At 40.7% G+C, this 24,056-nt stretch overlaps 1 protein-coding gene across 1 annotated transcript in view; it reads left to right on the top strand.

The window, feature by feature from the left end:
- The first annotated feature begins 300 nt into the window (after positions 1 to 300).
- Positions 301 to 24,056, top strand: part of ERICH2 (glutamate rich 2) — a 948,280-nt gene continuing 924,524 nt past the window's right edge. The window contains exon 1 of the mRNA XM_044075511.1: positions 301 to 463. Within this exon, the coding sequence (XP_043931446.1) occupies positions 456 to 463 (8 nt within the window). The 5' untranslated portion in view covers positions 301 to 455. The remainder of the gene's footprint in view (positions 464 to 24,056) is intronic.

Here is a 24,056-nt window from a genome sequence, read left to right on the forward strand (position 1 = left end):
AATTATCGTTTTCTGCAAATCACTGACGACTAGTTAGAAAACAATGGCAGACAGTTGGTTTCCAGACTTAATATCCTTCAGAAAATTCATACTAATACAAAACCTGTTATTCTATCAACTTCATAAGTTTGTAAGAGCAATATTTAAAAAGTGTCCCTATTTTGGTGCCTTTGTCCCCCCATTATTTGTGGCTTTGTCCACACTTCTTGTTCTAAGAGATTGAAAAGTACATTCCTGAGCAAAGAACTACGTTTTGTATCACCGACTGTGATGAGTGAGAGTAGGAGTTACCCCAAGCTAAAATTCAAGAGGCCTAAAACGCACAAATGCCGGTGTCACGTGGTTATGAAGACGTCACCAGTTATTTTTTATAGCATTGCAATTGCTAAACTAGTATTGTTACAGTCTCCTTTCAAGTCTTGGGCATTACGATTCTTTTGAGCAGCGTTATCAAAATGAGCAGGTATGCATTACGAATTTGGGTTGAAGACAGCCAAATGTATGCGTTTGTTAAAAAAATCACTTTATTAAACAGTTCATTGCTGTGAAGTGAGATTCTGCCTATATGTTATGGACAGACAGTTTAAAAAGGTGGTTCATGCTACATCTACTAGCTTTGAAATGCAAGGGTAAATGAACATAAACTAAGCGTGCACCTGCAAAAGGCAGCACTACTACCGGACTTGTTTCAATGTAAGGCTTCATTTGCGCTCCTTTTCCACTGGTTTGTTGCCTTAACTGTTTTACAATGCACACTGCTGCTCCTGGTAAACTACATTATATTTTGCAAACGAGTACGCTACGCTGCTATTATTTACAGCACGGAAACTCATTTAATTTATGTAGTACAACGTTATTTATGCAGTTTAAGAATGTGTGGCATAGTTGCTATGGCAACCATTTATACTGCTTACGTCGAATAGGTGGGTCTGGTAGATTGCAGCTTCAGTTTAAATACATGCTTGAGTGATAAAATAACTACGCTTTTGCAAAATTCTCGAAAAAATTTGGAAATTCTCGAAATCAGAATTCCCTGCATTGTTTTTGTGTTATGGTTTCCAAAAAAAAATCTTCAGTTTAGATGGAGACAGAGTACAAATTGGTTCCACCTCTTCAAACAGAACTGCATTAATAACTAGAACACCTATTACTTTGACATTTATTCGTGAGATATTTGTGTGTGCTTTTTGTTACTTAGTCTTAAAGTGGTTAAACTGGTGATTGTGGAGCACGTAGCTCTCGACCTCTGAGCACCTTATTTCATAATGTGGAAGAAATGGTCAACTTGTGGAAGACTTACTTACAGCAAGCTGTCACCATATGGTTAAACGTGTTATTGTATACTTATTTTAGGTTCTTTGTGAATTAGTGTGATTAAGTATTAATTGCTGTAAATTAATGTTGATTAACCATTTTAACAATGATTGTATGACTGACTCTTCTGACGTAGAAGAGCGAGGAACTTGGTCTTTTTAAAGCTGAAAATGAGGAATGTTCCTCATAACGAGGTACATTTTTTAGAGATTTAGGAGCAAATTAACCTGTGGGATGTGCAGTAGCAAATCCCTACGCATTAGCGACCTTCCCGGACTTTATAGGTTCATACTAGGCTATCTGCCCTGAGGCAATTATAAGCCTAGCCCGATTCTGTATGGCTTACACCACCCCTTGATTTGAGTATACTGTGCCCTTTAAGGTTTAGTTTACTGTGCCTCTGTCTAATAGTGACACTGGAGTAATCCCTGGGACAAACCTACAATCCCCCATCCACCTATCGAGATTCTTCTTGAAGAGATTCAGTGAGGTGCTCTGCCTCACATGAACTGGAATTCTATTCCAGAGCGAAGGGAGCCTTTGGGTTATGAACCTGTCCCTCCAGCAAGTTCTATTTATTTCTGTGCTGAGGTTCAAGTCCCTCGAGCGTGTGGCTCTAAGGGATTTAGATTTACTGAGGTGGAGCATGTCCATTAATTCTGGATTTGACATAGCTTTGTATGTCAGGCATAGATCGCCTCAAGTAGGCGGTATGCAACTGAGTAGAGCTGGAGTTTTTTTAACTGAGCAGCATATGGCATCTGTTTGAGACCCTTGATCCTCTTGGTGAGATACTTTTGGGGTCTTTCTAATTGCTGCAGGTGTCGGGTAAGGTACATCCCAAAAGGGGCATTGTATTCTATGATGGGCCTGATGAGGGATGAATAAAGGGGCACGATTATCTCTCTTGATCTAGATGTGAAACCCTTCGTGATGAGGTGGGCTATGTAGAAGGTCTTTCTAACCACTTTGGCAATGTGGTTTTCAAAGGAGAGATTGCTATCAACTTGGGTTCCCAGGTCCCTAATAACTTTCTCTGTACTTAATGGGTTTCCGCCTATGTGGTAATTTGTGGGCACATTGTTTTTGCCAAAGGGTATGACTATACATTTTTTGGCATTTAGCTTTAGACCATGGCGCTGACACCAGTTATCTGTCTCTGTGAGACCTTTTTGAAGGATGTTTGTGTCAGCTGGAGAGTTGATTATGGCGCCCAGTTTGCAGTCATCTGCGAACTTGGTGAGCCATAGTCCTCCCACGTTTGCCTGTACCTCGGAAAAGTATATACCGAACAAAAGTGGTCCCAGGACAGAACCCTGTGGGATGCCACTTGTGACTGGTTTCGAGTCTGACATGGCTCCAGCAACTCTCACTCTGTGGGTTCTGTCTTTGAGCCAGTTTGCGACCCATCTTGTGACATAGGGGTTTATATTTAAGCTGGATAGCTTATCTATGATGCCTGAGTGGGGTATTGTGTCAAATGCCTTTGCAAGGTCCAGATAGGCTGTGTGGACTACCTTCCCTTCATCTATGGCTTTGGTGACTGTTTCGAAGAAGTCAACCAGGTTCAAAAGGCAGGATCTGCCCTTGACAAAGCCGAACTGGGTAGGATCTAGTGTCTGTAGGTCCCCAATGTCTTTGTTTATGAGCTCCATGATGATCCTCTCCATAGCCTTGCCGAACTGGGTAGGATCTAGTGTCTGTAGGTCCCCAATGTCTTTGTTTATGAGCTCCATGATGATCCTCTCCATAGCCTTGCAGACTAAGCTAGTCAGGCTTATGGGGCGATAGTTTCCAGGGTCCGTAGAGGCTTCACCTTTGTGGAGTGGGACCACTGTTGCTGTACGCCATTCTGTGGGCACATATCCTGTAGTGAGGCTGAGATTGTATAGCTGTTTTATTTGAGGGATTAGTTCCTCTTGGAGTTCATATAGGACGCAACCTGGGACGCCATCTGGTCCCATGGAAGCAGTGTCTTTTGCTTTGGAGAGGGCAGCCTTCACCTGAGCATCAGAGATGTTTGGGAGGCAGCCCTCTGCTGGGATAGATACTTGCTCTTTTGGGGGGGGGTGGAGAAGTTTGCACTGAACCTGTCTGCCAGGATATTGGTGATGTCTGTGGGTTCAGTGTATTTTTTGTCGTTTAGAATCAACTCAGAACAAGTCTGGGAGTTGCATCCCAGGTTTCTAACATAACTGAAAAAAACCCTTATGATTGTCTTTGGTGTCCTGTGCAATTTTTCTCTCGAAGCTGGTCTTGGAGGATTTTATGAGGGATCGTAATTTTTTGCTAGTACTGATCAGAGATGCCTTCCCTATTAGGGATTTTGCTCTATCATGTAGTAGCTTCCTCCTTCTGTTGTACAGTTTATTTATGGCAGGGGTCCACCAGACTGGATGCCTGCCTTTGGATGATTGGGTCTTGGTTTTGTTTGGGATAGCATGATCCATGCATTCCTGGAGATGTCCGTACAATGCGTTTATATAGGATTCTGCAGTTTGGGCCGTAGTTTCCACTGGCCCTGGCCCTGGGGCCTTGAAGGATTCCACTTCAGTTTTGAGAAGTGAGAAGTTCGCTTTTGAGAAGTTTTTCAGTGTGGTTTTCTGGGCTGGGGGTGGGGTCGGGATGTGGACATCCAGTGAGATTAATTTATGGTCTGATCTTACCAATGAGGGATATACTTCTGGTGTGGAGCATAGAGTCCCCATGTTGGTAATGGTTTAAACACACCCATCCAAAAAAAAAAACAAACAAAAAAAGTATGAACAGATATGGACCTTAGAATACATATAAACGTATAGGTGAAAACAACTGGACAAATTAGTTTTGCACAAGTCCAACTTAATTTTATGTAAATCCTATGTATTAAAATAAAAAGTCCATATAATTACTCCTGTTTTAGCGTAGTTAGATTTCTGCACACGGGGTTTCAGCTGAATCAACCGTTTCACGTATAAGTTAATTTTTTGAATTGTTATATTTTATTTATTTTTTTTTAACAGTGTAACTATACAAAACATGTGGGGGTGGTGAATGGTGCAGTAGTCCTCCCCTAGATCCATGGGTTAACACCAGATATGTACAGTTAAGGAAACGTCAAAAGTGCTCCAGCAGCAAAGAAGTGTTGCACATCAACCCTTTTCTGCAAAAAAAAAAAACAAAAAAAAACCTGCCGTCTATGTATCCCAACCCACTTAACTTTTTTTATAAACGAAAATGGTACAAATACTACTGGGGGGGGGGGGGGGTTTGAGGTGGGCAATCAGTACAAATAAAGTTTCAGAAATAATTATAGCGGGGTGGTGTGTGAACACTGTTATTTCTACAGAGAGGCCTGAGATGATGATTGAGTATTGTTGCTATGCATTTTGAGAAAACACAATACAAGGGACTGTCAACAATTCAGAATAGGTGAAGGAGGAAAGGGATAATAGATATAAAAATGTATGTTGAATTTTAGAAATTCATGCTGTTTTTGGTCTTCCATTCTTCAAAAAGCCATTAAGTCCTTCCGAGCTGACTCATTTGTCCTGCATTTATTAGCATTCAAGGATATTGGATGTGGGTGGCAAGAGCTGGGAACTGTGATAAATCAGAAAATGTTTCCAGGTTTCATGTTTCAAATGAACTTACTTCAGTGTAGCATGGCTTTTTTATTGTTGCCTGCAGCACCTCCCAAATAAGTGTGTGTGTGGTACTTGACTTAAAAAGATAAGATATTGATTTACATTTTGCTTACCAAGGTTCATAGGTTCATACTAGCCTATCTGCCCTAGGGCATTTATAAGCCTAGCCAGAGTGTGTTTGGCTTTTGCCACCCATTTTAAATGAATTTTGCTATGCCCTTTTTCGAGGTTAGTATACTGTGCCTCTGTCTAACAGTGACACAGAAGTGATACCCGGGGTAAACCTACGATCTCCCATCCACTCATCAAGATTCCTCTTGAAGAGAGTCAATGGGGGACTCTGCCTAACCTGGACTGGGATTTTATCCCAGAGTGAAGGGAGCTTCTGGGTTATGAATCTGTCCCTCCAGCATGTCCTAATTGTTTCAGTGCTGAGGTTCAAGTCTCTCGAGTGCGTAGCTCGATGGGATTTGGATTTTCTGAGGTGCAGCATGTCTATTAATTCCGGGTTGGACATGGCTTTATACGTCAGGCACAGATCGCCTCTGAGCAGGCGGTATGCCACTGAGTAGAGCTGGAGTTTCTTTAACCGGGCAACATATGGCATCTGTTTGAGCCCTTTGATCCTCTTGGTGAGGTACTTTTTGGGGTCTTTCCAGTTGCTGCAGGTGTCTGGTAAGGTACATCCCAAAAGGGACATTGTACTCAATTATGGGCCTGATGAGGGATGAGTAAAGAGGCACGATGACCTCCCCTGATCTAGATGTGAATCCCTTCATGATTAGGTGGGCTATATAAAATGTTTTTCTAACCACTTTGGCCACGTGGTTTTCAAATGAGAGATTGCTATCAACTTGGGTCCCCAGGTCCCTAATTACTTCTTCCGTACTTAATGGATTACCACCTATGTGGTAATTTGTGGGCACTTTGTTTTTGCCAAAGGGGTTGACTATACACTTTTTGGCGTTTAGCTTGAGGCCATGGCTCTGGCACCAGTTGTCTGTTTCTATGAGGCCCTTTTGTAGGATGCTTGTGGCGGCTGGAGAGTCGATTATGGCGCCTAGTTTGCAGTCATCTGCGAACTTGGTCAGCCGCAGTCCTTCCGTGTTGGCCTGTACCTCCGAGAAATATATACCGAACAAGAGAGGTCCCAGGACTGAGCCTTGTGGGACGCCACTTGTAACTGGTTTGGAGTCTGACATGGCTCCAGCAGTTCTAACCATGTGGGTTCTGTCCTTGAGCCAGTTTGCAACCCATCTAGTGACATAGGGGTTTATATTTAAGCTGGTGAGCTTATCTATAATGCCCGGCCCGAGTGGGGTATTGTATCGAAGGCTTTTACGAGGTCCAAAGCACATATCCATCTAGACCATTTTCAGGTTTAGCCACAGGTTAGTACAACTAAAGAAACACTAGACCTTAATATCAAGTGCAACAGTGTTAATGTAAGAGCAAGTATGCAGTGTAAATAGGGTCAGGATGGTATGAAGTATCCATAAGCTCAATTTATAAGTATACCTGTAACAAGAATTCAGTCTGTAAAATGAGTAAGAAGAGTATGGGGACAGTGTCTTACCATTTTATAGTATGTTGTTCTGTGGAGAAAATCTATAAGCAACATGAGCATTTACAGTATATACAGCTGATAGTCATGGGACATGGAGAGTAAGGCATGAGTCAAATGAGCAGAAGAAAGACAACAGAAAAAAAAGAGAAGTGGGGGTGGGGTGAGACTGGGAGGAAATGTGCACAGTGTCCTTTCGCAGCAGTTATCTCCTACTGAGATTTGGGCAATCTGAGCAGTACTACAGGAATTTGGGAACATGTTTACTAGTAAAACAAGGTGTGCCCATCTGGTGAAGCACCATGTGGGCACAGAGCCTCAGTGACCTATTAGATGGCCCCTTATGGGGTGCTTGAACAAGTTAGGCAGACCATGAGAGAGAGGAACTGTGAAAGGTGTTTGATCTGGGGTAATCCAAAAGCCCAGAAATCTCCTCCCATTTTTAACATGTTTTATGACAAAATATAAGCTAATAAATGTGTTTTTAATGCACAGTGATAGCATATATACAGTCTGATACATACACATATACACTCTGATACCTAGTCTGAAATAATCTTATGTCAGGGAGGTCAGTACATAGAGGAAATTTGGAGTGGTAGTTGTGGGTCAGCTGAGGCCCAGCAATTGCTAAGAGTTGCCGTGTATGGAAGCATTGTGAGAATAGCATGGAACCAGTTGCTGTGGAAGTATAATGTATATAGTGCCACAGTTATATACTACAGAAAGTAAAGTTTTACATTACTGAGCCTGAAACTGACAGAACACCCAGTCATTGCTCTCGGTCATGGATGGTGGTATTGTAAGTTAAGTCCATGGCCATACCTGTGCAAACAGTAATGGGTTACGTTACTCCCGAATCGCTAAATTATTTAATTTTCTATAAATGTCAATGTTCATGTGTTTTTTTCCACAATACGCACCAATGGTTACCCAGTTGTCGGCTTGGCATGTTAGCAGACACCAGTATTTGAAGTAAAACTGCAATTTTAATAACTCCTAGAATAGCAGTATAGCAGAATGGTGATCAAGAGCATTTTAAAGGCAAAGCAATATATTACGTCACGTCTGTATCGGTGCACATTTTAAAGGCTTTCAAATGCTATTGGACTGCCAACTTCTCTTTAAATGTTTTACATATTTTTTAGGCAATTACATTTGAGATGGTCAACAGTAATGTAATCACATTTATATGCAAGAAAAAGATTCAGTCATTAATTTTTGATCACATTCTTGATATCTCAGAGGAGTTCAGATTTCACAACTACTTTGAGTAGTTTGGATAGGACTTGAGTCTAGGCAGAATCCAGAATAGTCGCACACTAATTAATAAACAGCATTCAGATTTAAGACTGTGTGTGCAGTTTGAAACACATTTTGGATTTCATTTCCACCATTATCAGATAGTGTGTTGTGGCAGAGCTTCCAAGGAAACTGTAACATTATGATTGGCCAAGGACCTTATTTTCATTGGCTTAAGACACTAGTATGACTCTGTGATACACTGCTTTCACTTTGAGACTCTTCAGGAATGGCATTGGATATGTTTGGTTATGTTTCACATAGGTGCTGTCCTTGTTTTCACCTTGCAGTTCCTTAGTTTGTTCTTTCACATCAGCTGTCTCCCAGTTTCTATCCTCCTCAAGCTTATGAGGTACTAGCTGATCTGGTTGAAGGGACATATTTGATTGTTTGACTCATTATCATGTTTGTTGCAGTTTTTCCTAGTCCTAGTCATTTTAAAGTCCGTTTTGGTATGTTTGTTGCAGTTTTTCCTAGTCATTTTAAAGTCCGTTTTGGTTTGCATAATGCTCTGCACATGGGCAGCAACATTTTCTGTATTCATTTGGTTACGTATTGGGTTTATGGATGACCTATTTTCCAGCAATACATGTGCCGGGACAGCAATTTCAATTAATTGTGTAGTATCACTACATCTCAATCTCTTTAGCAACCTTGGCTTGTGGGTAGTACTTTATCAAAATTATAGGAAGTTATTAGTGGAAATGGTGGTTTGTGGTCAGTCTGGAGTTGGCAGCAGTAGGTATCTTGACTGTCTCACATGCCCACACATTCACAAAACATTCTTTCTCTAACTGTGAATACTGTCCATCTTTCTGGAGTAAAGCAGCACATAGACAATAGCCTGTGGCATAAGCACTCACAGCTGTGTTTGTAATATGATTGTGACCATTGGAGCGAACACTAGGCTTAGGGCCTGCTATAGTTCAATGACAAAGAGTGGACTTCTTAGCTGTGCTATTGCTCTGACCTTGCTTGTATCTGGTCTGATTCCAGTAAGCTGGGATCAAAATATTGAATCTTCAAAACAGTACTTGTCAGTTTAAGGCTTGAGTTTACAGTGGTTTAGAGTGCTGCCTCCAGTCTCAAATCATCTTTCTTTATCCAGACTAAACACTTCATCCATGTCGACAGCAACGTTCTCATAATACATTGAATTATTTCTGGTGCTAAGTATAGCAATGCTGCCATCAATGGCGAAGATTGGCTGTCAGACTGTGGAACTAGGTACATTTATTTTTGGATTACATGTGGGATTTATTTTAATTATCTTGCTTTTAGTTGGTATTTTGTACTTGTAGTGTTATCAAGACTTTTATCTACCTGCAATGTTTTAAATATTTCCTGTGGTTTTGAACTCTGAAGTCACTGTACATATATATTTAGTATTGTCTTGTTTTTATTTATTATTAAATATATTTATATTTAAACCTTTCAATGTGGCTGACCTTTGTAGAGATATTTAAGTTCTGAGACTCCTTGCATATTTATTTGGTGACACTGTGTGAGCCACTTCTAATAGCCTTGCTCTTGGTCAAACTACCATTTGTATTAATAATATTACACAGTAAGACTGGACACCTTTGTTAAGGGTCTTAAAGTAGATGATAAGGGGTTCTGGTGGCAGTGATAACTACCTTATAGTCTGGGCAGAAGGGAGCATAGCTAGTAAACGTGTGTGTAAAACAAGTCTCCAAGAGTATGTGTGTCAGCTACTTGGGCAGGGACACGAAGCACTGGTTGGACAGAGAGAGTGTTGGAGAACTTGGCTTGGAACCCTGGCTAAGGACTCAACTCTATAGATGTGCCAGTTGGGGGGTTTACTGGAGATCTGGAGAAAAAGGGAGAAACCAGCCCTGGACTGATTGTCGTCTGTGTGTGCTCTTAAGGAAAATTGCACTTGATGCAGAGAGCTGCATCTGGAAATATTGTGTGTACTTGTCATCCTCTGTGTACTTCCTCCACTGGTGCCAGTGGTGAGGATTGAGGCTCCTTGATTACTGGTCCAGTGGTGGGTCATCTCACCTAAACATTATTATTGTATCAGGAAACACAAATGCTTCCATTACTCTAGTCATAAAATCCACTCTGTCAAATCCTTTCTCTGCATCAAGACTGAACAGCAGCAGCGATATTTTCTTACATCTGCTTCCCAATGGATCATCGTTCTGATAATATTGTCAAATGTTTGCCTCCCCTCCACAAAAAAACACACTGATCCATATCTGTCAATTTTAGCAACAGTTTTGCCATTTTTTTAACCATTAGAGATGTGATGACCTTTCTTTACCCAGGGCCAGGAATCAAGGAGCCTCAATCCTCACCACTGACACTGGTGAGAGATGGTCACTAAAAGCAAGAATGGATTAACACAGTATTTTCAAATGCAGTTCTCTGCATCAATCAGACTTTTCCCCAAGAGCACACTGGGAACATCAGACTTTTCCCCAAGAGCACACTGGGAACACACTGCAGACCTGGGACTGGACTCTGTATCTCCAGATCCTAAACAAGACTCTGTTTGGAGCACTGTGTCCCAGTTCCAAGTTCATACATAGGTAGGCTATCAGCCCAAGGGCCTACGTAAGCCTAGCCAACAAGGTTCCCTGGCTTACGTCACCCAAGAAAGTTAATTTCCTGTGCCCCTGTCGAGCAGAGCCACAGAAGTTATCCCCGGGGTGTATTTCCTATTTCCCATGCACTCATCAAGATTTTTCTTGAAGAGTGCCAATGAGGAACTTTGCTTACCATAGATGGGTAGCTTATTCCAGAGTATAGGAAGTCTCTGGGACAGAAATCTATCCCTCTAGCATGTCCTGTTTATTGTGGAGACAAGGTTTAGGTCCCCAGACCATGTAGCTCGGAGGGATTGGGATTTCTTTAGGTGTAGCATGTCCAACAGCTCTGGGTTTAACATAGCTTTATATGTTGGGCAGAAATCTCCTCTGAGTAGGTGATATACTACAGAGTAAAGCTGGAGTTTTGTGAGACTGTCTGTGTAGGGCATCTGTTTGAGGCCAGTAATCCTCTTTGTGAGGTACTTCTGTGGCCTTTCCAGCTGCTGCAGATGTCTTGAGGTACATTCCAAAAGGGGTGTTTTACTCTAATGGGTCTAATGAGTGCCAAATAGAGGGGAACAATTACCTTTTTTTTTCCTGGATGAAAACCCTTTTGTGATGAGGTGTGCCACATAGAAGGATTTCCTGACTACTGTGGCAATATGATTATCAAAGGAGAGATTACTGTCCACCTGGGTCCCAAGGTCTCTTATCACACATTCGGCGTTTAGTAGACTGCTGTTTATGTGGTAGTTCATGGGTACAGAGTTTTTACCAAATGGGATGACTATGCACTTTTTGGCATTGAGCTTGAGACCATGCCTCTGACACTAGGCATCTGTCTCGGTGAGGCCCTTCTGTAGGATGTCCACATCATTTGGGGACTTGACTATGCCTCCTAGTTTGCAGTCGTCTGCGAACTTAAGTTAGCCAGAGGCCTTCTGTGTTAGCCTGTACTTCAGAGAAGCAGATATGAAACAGGAGAGGTCCCAGGATTGAACCCTGTAGTACTCCACTTGTCACTGGTTTGAAGTCAGATTTGGAATCTGCAACTTTTACAGTGTGGTTACTATCCATCAGCCAGTTGGCAACCCATCTTGTGATGTAGGGATTTATACCTAGTATAGTGTGTTTAGCTAAAATTTCAGAATGGGGGATGGTGTTGAAAGCCTTGGCGAGGTCAAGATAGGTTGTGTGAACCACCTTACCCTAATCTACGGCTTTGGTGACTGAGGCAATCAGGTTCAGGAGGCATGATCTGCCTTTCACAAACCTGAATTGGGTGGGGTCCAGAGTTTGGACGTTACCAATGTCTTTGTTTATGAGTTCCATGACCTTGCAGACCAGGCTCGTCAGGCTAATAGGGCGATAGTTCCCAGGATCAGTGGTGGCTCCCCCTTTGTGGAGTGGGATAACTATTGCTGTGCGCCATTCAGTGGGCATAAAGCCTGACATGAGACTATGATTGAACATGATGGTTAGGTGGGAAGCAGTTCATTCTGAAGTTCGTGTAAAACGCAGCCTGGGATGTTGCCCGGTCCCATGGATGCTGTTGGTTTTAGAGAGTGCAACTTTTACCTGCATAGATGTGATTACAGGGACTCTGCATTCTTCCTGTATAGATATGGGCCCTTTAGGGGATGAGAGGGGGGGTAAAGTTAGGGGGTGAGAGGGGGTAAAGTTAGCACTGAACCTATCTGCCAGGATGTTGGCAATATTAGTTGGTTCTGTAATTTTTGTGTCATTGTGCTGTAACTCAGAGCAGATCTGGGTGTTGCCATTGAAATTCTTGACATAGCTATAGAGTGCTTTGTAATTGCCCTTAGAATCCGTGGCGATTTTGTTTTCGTAGCTATCTTTGGAGAATCTTATAAGGGATCTCAACTTCTTACTGAGGCTGACCAGGGAACTCATCTATTCATGGGATTTTACTCTCTTTTGCAACAGTTTCTTCCTTCTGTTGTAGAGTTTGTTTATGGCAGGGGACCACCAGACTGGCTTCTTGGAGGATAGCGTCTTGGTTCTGTTTGGGATAGCACGATCCATGCACTCATGTAAGTGCGCTTAAAGTGCATTTGTGTAGGATTCAGCAGTCACAACTGTATTGTCCATCTGCATGGGTGTCATGAAGTTCGCCACTTCTGTCTTAAGCATGAAGTTGGCTTTGAAATTTTTTACCGTGGTTTCCTTTAATGGTGGGTGGTGGTGGGATGGGGATATCTAGGGTGAGTAGCTTGTGGTTGGATCTGACCAACAATGAGTTGACTTCAGGTGTGGAACACCGGTCATTCATGTTGGTAATGTCTAGGTCTAGGATAGTGTTGCTCCTGGTGGGGGTGTGGATAAGTTGATCCAGGGCATTGGAATTTATGAATTCCAGAAAGTGTTGCATGAAGGAGTTAGTACATGAGTAGTTTTCCCAGTTAATGGTGGCGTAGTCTAAATCGCCCCATTATTAGGGTGTTTGGTTGAACCCTAATATTTTCCAATATATCAAGAAAAGAGGAGTGGGAATCCCAGGGCATGGTGTAGGATCTGTCGCAAGCTACAATTTGGATTGCAGTTTTGCCCAGAGTTAGTTGCACTTGGATAACCTCAGACGCATTATGCTGCGCAACTAGCCTGGAGGTGTGGATATCCTTAATGAATATGGATACACCTCTGCCTTTGGTTTTCTGGTACTGGTTAGATGGCTGAAAAGTGTGATATGAGTTATAGCCTGGTAATGCAGGGGTGCTCTCTAGAGCCTTGAACCAGATCTCGGTCACTGCACAGATATCGATGTTCTCCATTTTAAGGAGTGCCTCGAGTGAATGCATTTTGAGATTTAGACTTGTAGCATTACCCTCAGTTTTTGTTTGCCTGTGAATTTGTCATTCGAACCTTGCCTAAAAAAGGCACTATAGGGGCGGCAAGACCCTTGGCCACTATCCGGAATCCCAGGGGTGACAGGTGCAGAGCATCGCGGTCCATTGACCATGTCATCCCAGACAGATACTGGATCCACTTAGAATGACTTCAATGATTGACTAAGCTTCTGGTGTCAATCATTTTGTCCTTGTACTGTGGTATCATTCTGGTCGATGGCAGGATGCTACTCAGGGCTAGGGTGATACCTGCCTGGGCTACAAGATCGGAGAGCTCTTTCATGTCTCTCTTCATGTAGTCCAGAGAGGTACATCTCAGGTCGTTCACACCAACATGGACAATGACAAGAGTCATATTTGTACTTGTTGCGTGACCTGATTGTGTGGGTTATGTGGCGGATCCTGGCACCCCACAGGCAGCTGACTGTAACCTTCTCCTTGTTTAGCCTGGTGAGTGGGACAGCAGTGTGCCTGACTATAGAGTCACCTATGACTACCGTGTTGGGTACGTTGTTTTGCCTTATGGGCTGTGGTTTATTGGCACACTGAGTCTGTGGGCTATGTGTCAATTAGGTTGTGTTGGGGGTGGAGGTTGCTTGCATTTCTGCTTTTGGAGGTCTCTGCTGCTTGAGCAGATTATTATTGAGAGCCTCCACAAATACTTTTGTGTTTCTATGTATGGGTTTTGGTGGTGCAGGTTTAGTGGGACTATGTGATGAGTTTGGTGTGGTGCAAGTGTTTACCTTCTGCTCTTGACTGTCAAGTTCAGTCTTGGTTGGAGAGAGCTTTACCTCCAGTTTGGCTAGATAAGTGCATCTCTCACAGGTTGTGGTGGTGGGTGGTAGGAGGAGAGGGTTGTCTGTGTACATGAGGCAATTGCTACATTGCCCTAAGATGCCCAGATTCATCAGATAGGAGAGAACACTGGGAGCTGACCCTTGGACAAGCCTGAATAAAAGAAAAACTACTTTTCCTCCAGACAAGTGAGGAAAGTGAGTAAGAGCTGTTTTTCTCTAAGGAAGTGAGGAAAGTAAGTACAAAAACTGTTTTCTCTCTAGGTAAAGAGGGAGGTTGAGTGCTATTGTAATTTGTAGTTTATTTAGTGCTAACAACAAGTTCTGAACAAGTGCTGAGCACAAGTAAGCAAATTCAAGTGCTAAAACTAAGAATCTGTACCTGGATCTTGTGGTAGATAGGCTACCTAGTGCTTACCACTCCCACTGATAAGCTAGCATGCTTCCCTCCAACACACAAAGGCTTGGGGGGCTCAGAAGCTTACAGACAGTCCTGGATATCAGGACTAGACTAGTTAGTAGCTGACACACCCACACCTGGGTGTTTAATTTTCATACACACACACACTCTCCTGGGAAAGGCTGGCACGAATTTACTAGGTGTGCCCCTTTTGCCCAGACTATAAGGTAACAATGCTGCCACTTGTCAGTCACTCTAAGGCTCTTACAAGGGTATCCAATTATACAGAGTAAAATCAATACTAATATAAATGGTAAAGCAAAGCTTTTCAGAGTGGCCAAGGCATCACTAAAATAAGCACAAGTACTCTCAAGGTGTTAAAAGTATTCTCGAAAAGACCAGCCACAGTGAAAAGTTATAAAAAATATTTAATAATAAATAAGAAAACCTCAGAATACTAAATATTTAAGTACAGTAAACACCAGAGTTTCAACCACAGGAGAAATAAAAACAAAAGTTGGACACATTCAAACAGATGCAGAAAACAATACTTAACTAATCTCACTGAATTTCCTGACTGTTTTAAAGAATAATTGTTCCCTAGCTAACTTAATATAGCAAGGCAAAATTAGATGCTGAGATGCTTACTTCCACAAGGCAAGGTGATAGCTTATAACTAAACTGAACTAACTAACTGAACAGACTGTGATAACTGACCTAGATCTTTTCTACCTTGTTCCAAAGAAAACAAAACAAACTGCTGTCGGAGTTCCATCCTCTCATTGCTGGTTATAGAATGACAACACATTTGATCACCTGACTCTGGTAAGATGCACACTCAGAGCTTTGCTAAGATGTATTGCAACATATGAAAGCTATAGAACAATATCAAAAACTTCTACTCTTTCTTCCAGAATTCTTTAAACATAAACATTTAATTATAGTAACACTGTTTGATACACCTCTAACACAAGCATCTGTACAAGTCAGTGTGATAGTCAAATGACACTTTATTTACAAAATGCCAGCCAAGTATGCTGGCATATGTTACACATGCACTGTCTTATTCTCCCTGGCACAGATGGCAGTACCAAACTTTTCTGTTTAGCGTTCTCCAGTTGTGCTTCTTGTTTTGTGAGATTCCCCTTTGTCAACCCCTCTAAATAATAATTGTTACTACTTAACCATATCTGTCTCTTATTTCTGTCCTGTTTTTTAAGCCCCTCTTTCATTTTATCCCATTCACTAGCTATAACGTCTGGAGTACTTTCTTCCCTGCTAACTCCCGGATACTTTCCTCTCCCCATTTCTTAAATTCCTCTCTTTTTAATAGGTAGGTGGGGAAGAGCCAGTGTCTCATTTTTATCTTGGTGGTTGTTGGTGCATGATCTGAAATAGTTATTGGATATGTGTCCAAACTTTCAATTAAATGCAATTGTTCCTGTGAAATATAATTTGTCTAGTTTAGCCCAATTATTGTACCTTGGGAAATATGTAAATTCTGAGTTTCTATTACTGAATTCACATCTTCCATACCAGATATTTTCATACATTTCTTTAGAAATCTACCCTCATTTGTTATATTTTCTCTTCTAGATCCCCCAGATGCATCATCACTTGCAAATCAAGTTCCAGTCCGTACCAATAATATTCCCTGCTGAAAACTGATTTTTTTCCCCAAATTTTCTTAAACTCCATAATGACAGTTTTAGGTGGAATATAAATACATGCCAGTAGCCCATTTTATCTTTTTCACCTCTCCCCCTCACTGTTGGAACTCCTCTAGCAATTAGTGTAAGTATTCCCCTTTTTCCTTTGTCCCCGATATTCTGCTGAATCTGCTGCAGCATTGCTATATGCAGTCTGCTGAATCTGCTGTAGCATTGCTATATGCAGTCTGCATTTCTTAGTATAATTAAATACTTTTACATTTTGTCTATACATGTGAGGTGATTCACATTCCAAAATAATGTGTTTAGTGTAGCCATTATTTTAAGAAGTTATTATTCCCATCTATTGTATATGCCAGCTTTTTTATATGTCTGTTTTGTGTTACATGCACCCAGTAATGTTGGGCAAGTTGATCCTTTTATGCAGTTATTTCTCATTTCTCATCTACATCTGAACCCTTACCTATGTCACATTTTACAACACTTTGTTTTGATGAAAACCCTCAAAAAAATCCCCTTTAATACTCCAATAACATGTTAATGTACTACAAATAAATACAGCTATGTACATATTCAGATAATGACGTTTAACCCTTCTAATATGAACAATTGCCCCAAATAGACAGCTGCAAACAAAGGCCTCCTCTATCCTACAGTTAAGGTTATACATGCTAAGACGCATGTTGCTGCTTATGATCCTACTTGCACTAATTGGTGTCTGTTCTTTTATCTTTATTCCACACTCGTGTGAAAAAAATAACTTGTATGCGTTAAGAAAACATTTACTTTTAGTCTTAAAGAAACCAGTGTTTTGACTTTATTGCCCTGTAGTTAGCTTGTCTCCATGAAAACATAAAAGAATGTAGTTCTCGGCTGCAGATGTCTAAAGACATGTTGAAACATTTATTGCTAAAGGAAAACTTTTCATTACATTCAATTTATCTTATTTACTTTTTTTCTACTTAAAACTTGTTATTGGATAAGCCAAAGGTCTTAATCCAGATATTCACTTGTGCAAAGTGTTGTGTAATCTCACATTTATGCAATAATTTGTGTGTTTCTGATTCTATTCCTGTTCATCTCCATCTCCAGACTCTGGTCTCATTCCAAAGTATCCCTGTTTTAGTCAACTCCTGGTTTCATTCCAATGTATCCCTGATTGTTCTAGTCAACTCCTGTGCTTTTCTGTCTCTTGAGCATTTTCCTTTGGAACATTAGAAAATGTTTCACTGACAAAGTCTCTCAATGTGCTTTATTATCAGAAGACTGAAAAGCAGAGTCCCCTTTTGCTTGATACCTTGTTTTTTGTTGGACAACCTTTTGTATTTTCTGCTTACCCTGTTTTGCATCAAAAATGACTTTGAATCTTGCACCTGTCTCTTGACAATCCCTGATTTGCTGGTATAAATATTTTTCTCTTCTGCCTGGTGTACAGTGAATAATCCTTTTCCACAAACACTCTATTTCCAACTGTAGTAAAGAGCAACGTATTATCAAGATCAATTCCTTCTGCTGGTAGGATTGCGTCTTTACTAATGCAGGTCTTGACTGCTTTCTCATGGCAAGGTTTGGAGCATACACACGATGTGCCCTTTCAGTTAACCAATCCTGCTCTGGAATAGAAACTGACTATTCATTTTCTGGTACAGCAGAAAATCTCATGTTTTCTCTACATGCTTTGTCCTCTTTGAAACATCTTTCATTGAACAGTCTTGTACTCGGGACAGCCTCCCCCAAGTTCTGATTTTTGAGTTTTATCAGTTCATCTGAATACCTGTTTAAAGCCTCTTCCAGTCATTTGTTATTTGAGTTGATGTGCTCTTTCAGTGTTTTATCAGCTCTGAGCCCATTTGTCTTATGGCTTCCAGTAATCTAGAGGGAAAAATGTCTTGCACCAAAGCTGGAGCTTGAAATGTTTTTTTTTTTTTTCCTGAACAGCTGTAGGATTCCTCCCAGTCAGTGGTTTCACAATTTCAAGTTGATCTTCTTTTAGGCTGTCTTCGTTTCTTCTTTGCTAACATCCAGGCAGTGTACTTACTAGCTAGTAAATAACTTTACTAAAAGTGAGTTCCTGGCCCTTGTCTTTTATAGTAAACTTAAAAATCTAAAGAAACAAGAACAGCACATGGGTAAACCAGGCAAGATGCAAAATGCAAAACGGTAGTAAAAAATCCAAAGCCTTGAAACGTTGAGGTAAAATGCAGCGTTTATTCCAAACAGGAAAAAAAGAGAGCTCAAATGCCTTCATTTAAATAGTAAATTCAAACCATAAAACTAACCACATGACACAGTTGTCTTAAGCACTTCAAAGACACACATGCAGGTAAAATGTTACTGAAAGTCAGTATAGCCATAAAATAAGTAAAACCATCCACGCAAGACGTTATTTCAAAGTTAACTGTCTTCTTTTTAAAACAGGTTTAATGCTTACTGCTGTATTTAAACTTGGATGATACCCGTTTTATATAACATGACAGTCTAAAATACTTTTCTGTAACTCTAAAATAACTTTTTCACAAACTTTTTTTTGTTTTAAACTAATGTGGAAGCCCCCCCCCCAAGGGAACTTGTCTATGGAGCACAGTTAACTGACTGTTTCTGTGATGTGGCTTGTCTCCCAAACCAGGCCTTGTGGAACGTGCCCTAAAGCTTTGGAAGCTGTTATATTCTGTGCAAGATACAAATCCTATAGCTTAAGCTACTGTAGCAGTAATCCGTATGATGAACATCTGAAGTTTTGTCTGTCCAACCTATTAAAGCATGCTTTTTAAATGTTCAGAAAACTTATTAATGCTGAAGATACAATAAAGAATGCATGGAAGTATTCGCTAAGTAGAGACAAATTCACAAATCAAATTAAGGAGCACAGCTTGAACTGAATAAAGTGCTTGGCCACTGAGGGGTCTGTATCATATATTCAAAGCTTCAAAATTTCAAACCTCATATGTTCGACAATATATGAGTGAAACTTTATACCTTGAATATATAATAAAAAAGTAAAAAAGAAACCTACCTTAATGCTCTTGAGCAGAGGGGCAAGCCCCCCTGCACCCCCCTACTTAAATATACCAACTCTGAGACCACAGTTCAGTGCAGAAAAGGGACATTTTGCATGTACGGAGCTGTTGCCTTTCACCTTCGACCTTTTCAAAGTTCGATCATATGGTGTCGACCATATGACATTCGAACTTTGAAATGTTCGTCAATTTTAATAGGGACCCGTCACTGAGTGGAGTTTTGCAACTGGAAGAGATTGGTTCTTTACCTGCAGTTAGAAGACAGAAGATGCAGCTTTTTCCACTCTTTTTAGACAGACTGGTAACGTGAAAGAAAACAGTGCTGTCTGTGCAAGTTACTGTACCAGCTTTTAATGTGCTCTTTTGTATAAGAAAAGGGCTACTAGTAACTGTCAGATGAACCTGAAGGACTTGGTTAAGTACAAAGAGGTCCGTGTTCCTGCATATAGAGAGGGTTTGTGCTCCAGAATGGAGCACTTCATATCTATGAGGTATTGGTAGAAGATGCTGGTTGGTTGACTGAAGTGAGAGGAAAGAGTTGTTACTAGACACGCTGTATTCATCATTTATAACTTGTTTCCTTTTCTTTATAAACCTCCGTGAATAAAGTAGTGGGACCTCAAGCAGTTTGTCAAAATTTAAAATAAAAGCCCTGATATCAATGTTGGTTTTATGAGTTGTATAAAATTGTGTATTGCATACAGATTTTAGCTGGAAAGACTTGCTATAATCCAAACTTTCAGGACTGCTCAATGAGGTGTGATTTGAAGGACTGTGTATAGCGAAGATCTGGTTTATGCACCGAGTTCCCCAAAGAATATTTTTAGTTTTTGTTTTTTGTCCCAGCTCCATTTCTTCCTTAATGGGGAAAGACCAAATACCATAAAAGACTAAGGTGGATTATTAGATGGACAACTGTTGTAAGCTGTGTTAGTGAGCAGAAAAAACTGTAAGTATACAAACTGCAGTTTGGATCTATTTGCTCACACCTTAGAAGTACATTTTCTATATATAGATGGTTGTAAATGCCTGTATAAAACTGTTCTGTATGTGTAACTGTCTTGAGAGGGATGTTTAGAAATGCATTTTGGTTGTGAGGAGGCAAATTCTGCAGTGGTCACTATGCTAAATGTGTCTTAGGCAAGAGATGTGCCATGGGGGTGGGGTGGGAGGGAAGATGACGCAGTCAAGGAAAAGCAGTCTTTGAGGGGGGAAACCCAAACAAGCAGATGTATTGAAAATTACCTTAGAACACAATTCACATTTTTGTCTTTAAATGTAAATTGGCTCTACAATCCTGTAAAAAAAAGTCCAGTATGATAACCTTGCTGGAAAGCTATAAACCTGGAGTTACTGTCGTGAAAGAAATGCATGCAGATCAGCAAGACAATGCCAAGTTAATAGCATGGGGTGATAAAATTAGGACTGGAGAAAATTATGATGGTGCTCACCCAAGAGAGGATGGTCATTTATTATTTCAGAACATTTCTTATGTAATATTGATGGAGATGAAGACACTTGAATCTCTGCAGAGGTGAGAGTTTGGTGGTATATCTACTTATAGTGTTGGTTTATATCCCTGTGAGTGCTGACAATGCTGCATTAAAGAACAATAATAGATCAGTTAATGGTCTTTCAGCAGGGGGTTACTTTGCTTTTGGGGGTCTGGAATATGGTGTCATGGCGTGGTTGTTGAGAGTGTTCCAAGACAACGCAACCTCTTGGAGAAATATTTTGTTGCATACTTTAAATTGTTTTCTCTGACTGACAGATATATAATTTTGGAAGGGGAAGAGACTGCGTGACTTTACATATTATTCGCCAAGGCACTTGGCTTGATCATGTTTAAATCGGCTATATATTTCTAAGGAGCATTTGTTTGATAAAGAACTAATCATTTGGTCCATTGACCTAGCCAGGTCATGCACAAATGATACTGGAATTGGAGAGAGGAGCTCAGGTGAGAGCTCAAAGACAATAGTAGCTCCAGTTGTACATGCTATAGAGTGAAATGTTCACGTTTGTTGTGTGGAGCAGCATCAAGAAAGGTGCACCAATTTGCTAGTCAGTTTCAGAAAGCTAGAATAAGCTAAAAGCTGATTTTGAAAAGGATTGTGGGAGAAGGCTGCAGAGTCAAGACAAAAAAGGGAAAGATCATTTGCTAGCACATAGTAAAGTGCAAAAAAAAAAGTTATCAAGGCTGGGACTTAATGAGCAGACTGGTTTTGGACAAGCTGGTGGGGCATTTAAGCAGAGTGCAACAGTTTCAGAATGTGACACTTGTGCTTTCCTTTGATAGTGTCCCAAAAGTATGGAGAGCATAAAGTACACAATGTAAGAGATGAAAAAGGGTGTGCTATGCTTGTACTGGAGGCACACAGGGATAAAGCTCTGTCAGCCTGGGCTATCCAAGTTTAACTAGTGGCCCGGGTGATAGATGGTGTGGGTAGGGAGGTTGGGGATGCCTTTCTTTGGGGAAAGGGATGATGGTTCCCACCCTACTCATTCCACTGCCCTGATTACAAGGCCTGTGCTGGAGAGTGGAAGAGTATCATGATGTGGGGAGCTGGTGTAGGCAAGGCACAGGAACATCCACCCAAGCTAGTGATGGTAACCACTGTTGGCTCATGTGAGGGAACACGCATGCACAGACACTGTAGGTGGCCTTTGCAGTGATGCAAGTGCTCATATCACCACTTTTGATTGGGGGGGGGGGGGTTAAACCATAAACAAAAAAGTTCTAAATAGTGGGATGCTGGTGACAGCACACACAACAACCCTGATCACTGCCCAGATGCTTCTCCATCTCAGAAAGCAGAATGACTGATGCATCGGAAGCTTGAGGGCCAGCAGGCATGGAGACAACATCAGCCAGCAGGCATGGAGACAAAATCCTACTAAAGAAAATAGTGTGATTATTTTTTTTTTTTTTTAAGGATAATCTGTGCAGTTTTGAGAGTTTTTAAAACCTAACAAGTGGTGCACTAGCCAATTGCAGTACTACAGAAGGGTAGTGTTAATCTGAGTGAGGGATTCCTTTCATCATATTGCTATCCCTGGATTAGGTAAATGGCTAGCGGGAAGCCATGTTGGTGCCTGTTGCAGCTGAAGAGTTAATTAATTGTGGTTATGGGCAATTGGACAGTAAGAATTTAATCTTTTCATCTTACCTGCCAGTTGAAGGATAGAGGTTGGAAGGGGAAAATCCAATTTACAAATTGGTGCAGTTTATGAATATGTCCTTACGGGGGGTATCTCAGTCTTTTGGAAAGAGGAGAGTATAACTGTGATACCAAAAGAAGGCAATGATTCTGAGCTGCTTTTTTCATGCAAACCAATAGCAGCCTTTAATGAGAGATTTTAATTACCACCATGAATATTTTACAGAGTAGCTAAAGTGGTACCCTAGGTTCTTCACACTGATCATGATAAGTTTGTGAGTGGAGAGCAGGTGCACAGTAGTGTTGGAACCTTGACAGTAGAAAATCCCCAGCTATAGGGAAAAATACTGTTGATTTTTGATCTTTGATATCAGACATTTGAGTTGAGAGGCCCTGTTTTGTGGAGGAGGATTTTTTGCTATTAGAATTTGTAGTGGGGCCCTGTTTTGTGGAGGAGGATTTTCTGCTATTAGAATTTGTAGTGGTTAATCTAATTGAATCAAAATGCCATCCATATTTTCAGATTGCTCGTATCTTGATAAATGTACTTGTATGGGGGAGCTTCTGTCTTCTTTGGATTGGATTGGATTTGAAGCCTCTAGCTATAATATATTTATGTATAGTAATGTATAATAGTATATATGTAAATATTAGACACTGTGATCCACAACTGTGAATGGGGATATAGCTTAAGATATCCTCATTTGTGGATGATGCCCATTGAAATGGGAAGATGGAAGATGGTCTATTAAGTTTTCATTTCAATTTTTAGATTCATTTAGCTCAGTGTCTAGATGAGATAACCAAGTGGAAAAAACAAAACCATCTCCATAAATTCTGCTTCCTCACTCAAACTGAAGAAGCTGATGTGTGAGAGCCTAGATATCGGATACACTGACCCAATGGATGACAGTTGACTTTTGAAGAAGTATATGCACAAATAACTTCCAGTTTTGACAAGCCACTTTATTGACATTAGATCTTGATCAAAGAATGCAGGCAATTGAAAGTTTTTTTTTTCTCCCGCAGCTTTTTATGCTGGCCAGGCATACTTGGACCAATCCATAAAAAAAATTTAAAGGAATCTGAGGGTTAATTGATTTTGTTTTAACGAGTTGAGTGATGTAGAATCATTTAAGATAGATGAATTAATTACCCAGTCAGATTATAGGGTTGGACATAACCAGAGATTATATTTTATTTTCAAGATCTCCATCTGAAAATGTATCCTGTACTTGTAATAGTGCTTGCTGGCTGGAGAATGATGATGCAAGGTCTTAGATATATTGGGATTTTGAAACTGCAGAGAAAGTATGGGCTGAATGGTTTATATTGTGTAATTTTATGAAACCGTTTAAGGTGGTGATTTGTAGGAACTGGCGGATGACTTTATACCTATAGGAGTGAGGTGGATTGAGAAGATGGTGGATTGAGAAGATGGTGAATACACTTTATTATTGGAAATCAGAAGAGAACTAAGGTATTGGCATCTGTTAAGGAATGAAGGTGAAATATGGGAGGAAGTTCCAAGGAAGTGCCATTTAAAGGAAAGTGACAAGTTGGCCATGGGCATTTTGAAGGGAATGATTAGGTCATGGGTATTTTAAAGGGAATGATTAGGCTAAGGGGAATATAGATAAGCCACCAAATTAGAGAGAAAAGGCAAGGGCAAACTGATGCCAGTCAAGATATTAATATGGCAAGCACATAATATATTTGTTTGATTTTTAAGGAAGAGATATAATGGGACTGAAAAACAGCAGAGAACATAACTTCTAGTGTG

The sequence above is a fragment of the Protopterus annectens genome, chromosome 6.part1 (assembly GCF_019279795.1).
Source record: "Protopterus annectens isolate FY-2018-M chromosome 6.part1, PAN1.0, whole genome shotgun sequence".
Lineage (NCBI taxonomy): Eukaryota > Metazoa > Chordata > Ceratodontiformes > Protopteridae > Protopterus > Protopterus annectens.